Source organism: Terrapene carolina, unplaced genomic scaffold (genome assembly GCF_002925995.2).
Source record: "Terrapene carolina triunguis isolate 2854851 unplaced genomic scaffold, T_m_triunguis-2.0 Scaffold147, whole genome shotgun sequence".
Classification (NCBI taxonomy): Eukaryota; Metazoa; Chordata; order Testudines; family Emydidae; genus Terrapene; species Terrapene triunguis.
In genome coordinates, this window is record NW_020664498.1 from 7381788 (window position 1) to 7390952 (window position 9165).

The 9165-nt window shown below is 53.5% G+C and overlaps 1 protein-coding gene across 2 annotated transcripts in view; it reads right to left on the bottom strand.

Annotated features, from left to right (window-relative positions):
- LOC112113887 (gamma-tubulin complex component 2) overlaps nucleotides 1-9165 on the bottom strand; it is a 110060-nt gene that overhangs the window by 35163 nt on the left and 65732 nt on the right. For both annotated transcript variants that reach the window (XM_026653708.1, XM_026653707.1), the window contains exon 13: nucleotides 987-1115. In XM_026653708.1, the coding sequence (XP_026509493.1) occupies nucleotides 987-1115 (129 nt within the window). The remainder of the gene's footprint in view (nucleotides 1-986; nucleotides 1116-9165) is intronic.

The following is a 9165-nucleotide window of genomic DNA, read 5'->3' on the forward strand; positions in this document are numbered from 1 at the left end:
AGCGCGACCCCCCTTATACATTAAAAACACTTTTTTATAAATTTAACACCATTATAAATGTTGGAGGCAAAGCTGGCTTTGGGGTGGAGGCTGACAGCTTGCGACCCCCCATGTAATAACCTTACGACCCCCCGAGGGGTCCCGACCCCCAGTTTGAGAACCCCTGTCCTAGTGGCAAGGTGTGAAAGCAAAATAGTGTAGCTGCTGAGGACAAAACTGCTTTTTCTTTGGGACGGGTATATATGTGCCAAAGATCTGAGTGTTGACCTGGAGTCTTTCAGACTATGTGGCTTGTCATGTAGCCTGCTTGGAGAAAAAGGGATGACCCTTCAAAGGGAAAGTCTGTTGGACCTCTTGAGGGAGACTAATGACTGGAGCCATGAACATCTGTCCAGTGAAATGGCCAATGCCATGCCCTAGCAGCAGAGTCAGCAGCATCCAACCCCACCTGAAATGAGGTTCTAGCCAATAACTTTCCCTCATCTAGCAACCAAGAAATTCTTGTCTTGCATCCTTTGACAATATGTCTATAAATTTTAATATATTGTCCCAGAAGTTAAAGTCATAGTGGCCAGCAATGCCAGCTGGTTAGTGATCCTGAACTGCAGGCCAGCTTTCTGCCAAACAGGTTGAGTGTTTTAGCATACTTTGATTTCGGGGTAGACACCTATTTCCCTGTCATCTTTCTTATTGGGGGCTAAGACCACCAGAGATCTCACCAAGGGTGGGTACACTTTACTAATACTTTACTAGCACTAAATTATCTTTAAAGAATAATAACCATTAAGTACAAGGTCTGAATTAATCAGCAGGCTTTCTATCAGATGCTGAAATGCTGCTTAAAACAACTGCAGTTTGCTCTTCGCCTGGCAAAAGCACGTACAATGACTTAGCGAAGGGACCAGAACAAGGAACATTTAAAATGTGTAACCACTAAGAAGAAAAAAAACTTCACAATACTCCAGTGGGAGAAAAAAAAGCCATACCACTTAGCTGAATGTAGTGAGTACTCCTTAGCAGCCTTATTGCTGATCCAAACATTGCACAACTGTCTCTCCACGTGCTTGCAATAGAACATGTGTCTGAAAAGCATCTGGTATCTGGTTAAAGCTTTCCTGGAAACAGAACACAGGAAGAACGAAGATAATAAAGATTAAACCCCATTCTAATAAGCAGACAAGATAAGGTTGCTCTATATACCACACATAATATAAAACCACCAAAGCAAGGAAATAAAAATCTAAGGCGTCTAACATGACATACATTTTACTCCTCCACCCAGAGATGCACTACTCACCACTAAAGCAACCACAATCATAAATGCCCCAGTAGTGATGCCAGCCTTCCAGCACCCCCTCCTCAAACTCCCCAACACCATGAACAGCCAGACAGCCCCCTGCTCCCAACTGTTCTGCACAGTTCTGAAAAAAACACACTCATGCCTGTCTGGGGAAGGAGTGCTGGAAGGCTGGCAGATGCCAAAGCATGCAGCAGTGCACCAACTACACGAAAAACTAGTGTTAATGCTTCTACTTTTCACCAAGATTTTTAGGAGAAAAAGGAGAAAGACATGGCCAAGGACCAGGCTCTGGACACAGTGACAGTTTCCTCTACTTGCTGTCAATGCACTAAAAGGGGGAACAGAGGTGGGTGGGGCTGGCACTTCTGTTAATATCTTTGGACACCAAACGTTCAGTGTCACAAAAATGTCCTTGTGCCCCACCCAATAGATGCAGCTTTCTGCAGAGTTCTAAAGCTCTGCAGCAGAGACCTGCATCCCAAAAGCAGAAACACGAGGGGACCATCTCACAGAACATTTGCTTTTTAAGTATAGCCCTTGTAACAGAACAGACTTTAGTCTAGAGCCTCTCCAACGATAAAAGAAAAGGGTCAGACACCTGGAGGCTGTGATACTTTTGCTGACAGTACTTCTCCCAAGTACTCAGCTCAATGAACTTGTTAGCCAGTATCTAGCTCTAACTTAAGCCTAAACCCCAGAGTATGGATCTAGTTTACACCACACTCACCTTTAGGGAGCAGAAATATTGTCTTATAAGTGTGAATTTTTTTTAAAGTCCCACAAGCCTGTTGATTTTTAAAAGGTGAGGCCCAGATTAAAGGATATACCATTCTGGTCATTTATTAACAGCTAATTGTGGGACCCCAGGTGAACTCATTTTGTTCCTTCCTGTTGAAAGAGCAACCTCCTGTCTGTTTGTGTGTCACAGGCAGGACTGCCAATGTAACACTGACAGACCCCAGTTGTCAGGATCGAACCTGGGACCTCTGGAGCTAAATACATGAGCTCTACTGCATGAGCTAAAATCCATATGGCCCTTAGCTAAAGCTGTAGAGCAGACTCAATCTCTCTCTTAGTGGTCTTGGTGCCACTAGCTGGGACAGAGCACCACACCCAGGAGGTGTGTGGGTTACACCAGCACTTGCTAATGAAGGCAGGAGATTGTGCCGCAGCTTAAGTGGAATTTTCAAACTATCGTAAAAGACGGTTACTCACCTTTGTAACTGTTGTTCTTTGAGACGTGTTGCACGTATCCATTCCAATTAGGTGTGTGCGCGCTGCGTGCACGATCGTCGGAAGATTTTTACCCTAGCAACACTGAGTGGGTTGGCTGAGGTGCCCCCGGAGTGGCGCCCTTATGGCGCCGGATATATGCCCCTGCCAACCCAGCGCCCCCTCAGTTCCTTCTTGCTGGCTACTCCGACAGAGGGGAAGGAGGGCGGGTTTGGAATGGATATGAGCCACACATCTCGAAGAACAACAGTTACAAAGGTGAGTAACCGTCTTTTCTTCTTCGAGTGCTTGCTCATATCGATTCCAATTAGATGACTCCCAAGCCTTACCTAGGCGATGGGGTCAGAGTGAGATGTCGCGGCGTGAAGGACCGCTGAACCAAATGCAGCATCACCCCTGGACTGCTGCACTATCGCATAGTGGGAAGCAAAGTATGACCAAGTTGCTGCCCTACAGATCTCCTGTATGGGTACATGAGCCAGGAAGGCGGAGGACGAAGCTTGAGCCCGAGTGGAGTGGGCAGTAAGATGTGTAGTTGGGACACCAGCCAAGTCATAGCACGCATAGATGCATGATGTAATCCAGGACGAGATGCGCTGGGTGGAAACCGGAAGGCCCTTCATCCAGTCTGCCACAGCTACGAACAGCTGGGTCGTCCTCCTAAAAGGGAGTGCAGCTGTTGTTCTCGTCGAGAAGCGTGCGGCTTCGGATAGAAGACTGGAAGGAAGATGTCTTGGGTTGACATGGAAGGCAGACACCACCTTAGGAAGGAAGGCGGGGTGTGGTCGCAGCTGTACCTTGTCCTTATGGAACACTGTATACGTTGGGTCCGACGTGAGGGCTCGAAGCTCCGACACACGTCTCGCCAAAGTGATGGCGACGAGGAAAGATGTACAGGAGCGAGCAAGTGGCCATCGGCTTGAACGGGGCACCCATGAGTCTGGATAGGACCAGGCTGAGGTCCCACATAGGTGCCGGATGCCGAATTTGTGGGTACAGACATTCCAATCCCTTGAGGAACCTGCTGACCATGGGATTGGAGAAAACCGAGTGCCCATTTTCGCCTGGCGGGAAGGCTGAAATCGCTGCTAGGTGTACTCTGATGGATGAAACTGCCAGGCCTTGCTGTTTCAAGGACAAGAGATAGTTTAAGATGGTAGGTACTGGTACCTCCAGAAGGGGAGTATTGCTCAGGGCACACCAGCAGGAGAAACGCTTCCACTTGGCCAAATACGTGGACCTAGTAGAGGGCTTTCTGCTACCCAAAAGTATGTGCTGCACCGAGCGGGAGTAACGTAGCTCAGATTGAGTTAGTCATGCAGCATCCATGCTGTGAGATGGAGGGATTGCGGGTCCGGATGACATAGTCGGCCGTGTTCCTGAGTGATCGGGTCCAGCCACAACGGGAGTGGAAGTGGGGTGGTCACCGACAGATCGAGGAGAGTGGTATACCAATGTTGCCTGGGCCACGCCGAGGCGATGAAGATTAAGCGGGCCATGTCTCTGCACAATTTGAGAAGGATCTTGTGGACTAACGGGAATGGAGGAAAGGCGTAGAACAGGTGGTCTTTCCACGGTATCAGGAAGGCCTCCGATAGGGAGCCCGGGGAGTGCCTCTGGAGAGAGCAGAACACCTGGCACTTCCAATTCTCGCGAGAGGCGAAAAGGTCTATGTGGGGAAATCCCCACTTCCGGAAAACAGAATGGATAACGTCCAGGCGAATCGACCACTCAGAAAGGATCTGCTGAGGCGATCTGCCAAGGTGTTTTGGACTCCTGGGAGAAACGACGCCACCAGGTCAATCGAGTGGGCTATGCAGAATTCCCACAGGCAAATGGCTTCCTGACAGAGGGGGGACGATCGCGCTCCCCTTTGTTTGTTGATGTAAAACATGGCCGTTGTGTTGTCTGTGAAAACTGCGACACAACAACCCTGAAGGTGTTTGCAGAACACCTGACACGCCAGGCGTACTGCTCTCAGTTCCTGTACGTTGATGTGCAGGGATCTCTCTTGTGTGGACCAAAGGTCCTGTGTGCGAAGGTCCGCAAGGTAAGCGCCCCAGCCCAGAGATGATGCGTCTGTGGTTACGACCAGGGAGGGCTGTGGGGCATGGAATGGCATCCCCCGCATACCGAGTTGGGGTTCAGCCACCAGACCAGGGAGGTTAAGATTTCCGTCGGTACCATGAGCACTGTGTCTAAATTGTCCCGGCCCGGGCGATACACGGATGAGAGCCAGGCCTGAGTGGCTGGAGGCGCAGTCTGGCATGTCTGGTCACGAAGGTGCAAGACGCCATGTGTCCCAGTAGACGTCTGTGCTGTGAGGTCAGGAAGCTTTGGAGGCCGTGGATAATGCTCGCCATGGACTGAAAGCGGGCATGCTGTAGGCATGCCCGGGCGAGATTTGAATCCAAGACTGCTCCGATGAAGTCTATTCTTTGGGTCGGCTCCAAAGTGGACTTTTCGACATTGAACAGCAGGCCCAGCTGTCTGAACAAGCTCATGGTGAACTGAACATGAGATTGCACCTGGAGCTTGGAGTGACCCTGAATGAGCCAGTCGTCGAGGTACGGAAAAAGACGGTTACTCACCGTTGTAACTGTTGTTCTTCGAGATGTGTTGCTCATATCCATTCCAGTTAGGTGTGTGCGCGCCGCGTGCACGATCGTCGGAAGATTTTTACCCTAGCAACACCCGGTGGGTCGGCTGTGGAGCCCCCTAGAGTGGCGCCGTTATGGCGCTGGATATATACCCCAGCCGACCCAGCGCCCCCTCAGTTCCTTCTTGCCGGCTACTCCGACAGTGGGGAAGGGGGGCGGGTTTGGAATGGATATGAGCAACACATCTCGAAGAACAACAGTTACAACGGTGAGTAACCGTCTTTTCTTCTTCGAGTGCTTGCTCATAGCCATTCCAGTTAGGTGACTCCCAAGCCCCACCTAGGTGGCGGGGTCGGAGTGAGACATTGCTGTGTGCAGAACCGCTGACCCGAAAGCAGCGTCGTCTCTGGATTGTTGCACCAGCGCATAGTGAGTAGTAAATGTGTGGACCGATGACCACACTGCAGCTCTACAAATGTCCTGGATCGGTACTTGAGCCAGGAAGGCAGTCGAGGAGGCCTGGGCCCTCGTGGAATGAGCGGTGAGGCGTGGCGTCGGTACACCGGCCAGGTCGTAGCAAGCACGAATGCAGGACGTGATCCAAGTGGATAGGCACTGAGAAGAGACCGGTGAGCCTTTCATCCGGTCGGCCACCGCAACGAAGAGTTGCGTCGTCTTCCTAAATGGCTTTGTACGGTCAATATAGAAAGCCAGGGCCCTGCGTACGTCCAAAGAGTGTAAACGCTGGTCTTGACGAGTAGCGTGCGGTTTCGGATGGAAGACCGGGAGGAAAATGTCCTGGTTCACGTGGAAAGGTGACACCACCTTTGGCAGAAAGGCAGGATGGGGGCGAAGCTGCACCTTGTCCTTGTGGAACACCGTGTAAGGGGGCTCGGATGTCAGCGCCCTGAGTTCCGAGACGCGTCGTGCTGAGGTGATGGCTACCAGGAAGGCTGTCTTCCAAGATAAGTACAGGAGCGAGCAGGTAGCCAAAGGTTCAAACGGAGGCCCTGTGAGCCTGGAGAGGACGAGGTTGAGGTCCCACGTTGGAACCGGCTGTCGCTGCTGTGGGTATAGCCGGTCTAAGCCCTTGAGGAATCTAACGACCATCGGGTTCGAGAAGACCGAGGACGTGAGTTCCCCTGGGTGGAAAGCGGAAATAGCGGCGAGGTGAACCCTAATTGAGGATGTCGCCAAGCCTTGCTGTCTGAGGGACAGGAGGTAGTCCAGTATCAAGGGGATAGGAGCCTGCGAGGGAGACGTAGCTCGTTGCTCACACCAGCAGGAGAACCTCTTCCACTTGGCTAAATAAGTGGTCCGCGTAGAGGGCTTTCTACTTCCCAGCAGGACCTGTTGGACGGCCTGCGAGCATTGCCGCTCTGCGCGACTCAACCATGAAGCATCCACGCCGTGAGGTGGAGCGACTGCAGGTCGGGGTGACACAGCCGGCCGTGGTCCTGAGAGATGAGATCCCGACTCAAGGGGAGCGTGATCGGCCTCTGTACTGACAGCTCTAGAAGTGTGGTGTACCAGTGCTGTCTCGGCCAAGCGGGAGCGACCAGAATTACCCGTGCATGGTCCCTGCGGATCTTGAGCAGCACCCTGTGGACCAGCGGGAATGGGGGAAAGGCGTAGAACAGATGGTCTTTCCACGCCATGAGGAAGGCGTCCGACCGAGAGCCCGGGGCTCGTCCGTGTAGGGAGCAGAATGCCTGGCACTTCCTGTTGGCCCGAGATGCGAACAGGTCGATCTGGGGAAACCCCCACCTCTGGAAAACGGAATAGATGATGTCCGGGCGAATCGACCACTCGTGCGTTTGGAAGGACCTGCTGAGACGGTCTGCCAGCGTATTCTGGACTCCAGGCAGGAATGACGCCGTGAGATGTATCGAGTGGGCGATGCAAAAGTCCCACAGGCGAATGGCCTCTTGGCATAGGGGAGATGAGCGGGCTCCGCCTTGCTTGTTGATGTAAAACATGGCCGTGGTGTTGTCGGTGAGAATCAGCACGCAACGGCCCTGTAGGAAGTTGAGGAAAGCCTGACAAGCCAGGCGCACTGCCATCAGCTCTCGGACGTTGATGTGCAGGGCTAGTTGGGACGCCGACCACAGGCCTTGGGTATGATGCTCCCCCAGGTGAGCGCCCCATCCTAGAGATGAAGCGTCCGTAACTAGGTGGAGGGAGGGCTGTGGGGCGTGAAAGGGTACTCCTGCACAGACCGCCGTGCGATCCGTCCACCATGTGAGGGAGGCCAAGACTGCGGTCGGAACCGTGACCACCATGCTCAGGTCGTCTCGATGAGGACGGTAAACCGATGATACCCAAGTCTGCAATGGGCGAAGTCGCAGCCTGGCGTGCCTGGTTACGTAGGTGCACGAGGCCATGTGGCCCAAGAGGGCGAGGCATGACCTTACGGTGGTAGTTGGAAAGGCCCTGAGTCCTTGAATGGCGCTTGAAATGGTATGAAAGCGGCTGTCTGGCAGTATGGCTCGGGCATGTCTGGAGTCCAGGATTGCTCCAATGAACTCTATTCTTTGAGTTGGTATTAGAGTGGACTTCTCTCTGTTGAGTAGAATGCCCAGCTCGTGGAAAGTGCGTGTCACTATGTGGACATGGGCCTGCACTTGGTCTCTGGTGCGGCCGCGTACCAGCCAGTCGTCCAAGTACGGGAACAGCTGTATCCCTTGTCGACGAAGGAAGGCCGCGACGACTGCCAGACACTTTGTGAACACCCTGGGAGCCGAGGACAAGCCGAAGGGAAGGACTGCGAATTGGTAGTGCCCCCTGTTTACTACAAATCGCAGGAAGCGCCTGTGAGGCGGATAAATCGCTATGTGGAAATAAGCGTCCTTCATGTCGAGGGCGGCAAACCAGTCTCCAGGATCCAGTGAAGGGATGATGGTCCCCAATGATACCATGCGGAACTTCAACTTTACTATGAATTTGTTGAGCCCGCGCAAGTCTAAGATGGGCCTTAGACCCCCTTTTGACTTGGGTATCAGGAAGTAGCGGGAGTAAAACCCCCTGCCCCTTAGCTCCGATGGAACCTCCTCTATGGCCCCCATAGCGAGGAGCCCAAAAACCTCCTGTGTAAGGAGTTGCTCGTGAGAAGGGTCCCTGAAGAGGGACGGGGAGGGGGAGTGGGAGGGGGGGGGCGAGGAAAACTGGAGGGCGTATCCCCTTTCCACCGTGCGAAGGACCCAACGGTCCGAGGTTATACGGGACCAAGCACGGTGGAAGCGGGAGAGGCGGTCCCGGAAAGGGGGAGTCGGATCCTGGGTACCGGTCGTGGTGCCGTCCTCGACCGCACCTTCAAAAGGCTTGTCTAGGCCCTGAAGGTGGCCTAGACTGGCCTTGGTTCTGACCGGGTTGAGGGCCGGTCGACCTTCTCCTACCACCTCGACCCCGCCTCCTAGCAAAGTCCTGTCTTGGACGAGGCGGGGGAGGGTAGAACCGCTGAGGCTGCGGCCTGAAGGGCCTGCGCTGAGGCCCTGGGACATGCATCCCCAGGGAGCGCATCATTGTGCGAGAGTCCTTCAGGTTCTGGAGCCTCGAGTCTGTTTTCTCCGAAAAGAGGCCCTGGCCCTCAAACGGTAGATCCTGCAGGGTCTGCTGCAGTTCCGGAGGCAAGCCCGACACCTGGAGCCAGGAGATTCGGCGCATTGCTATCCCCGACGCCAGGGTCCTAGCGGCCGAGTCCGCTATATCGAGGGACGCCTGTAGGGAGGTGCATGCCACCCGCTTGCCCTCCTCTACCAGGGCCCCAAACTCGTCCCTCGAGTCCTGGGGAACCAGTTCTTTAAATTTCCCCATCGAGGACCACATATTGAAGCCGTAGCGGCTCAGTAGCGCCTGCTGGTTCGCTGCCCGCAATTGCAGTCCGCCAGCCGAATACACCTTGCGTCCGAACAAATCGAAGCGCTTAGCGTCCTTCGATTTGGGCGCAGCGGCCTGCTGGCCATGGCGCTCCCGTGCATTCACTGAGGAAACCACCAGTGAGCACGGTTGGGGGTGAATGTACAGATACTCATG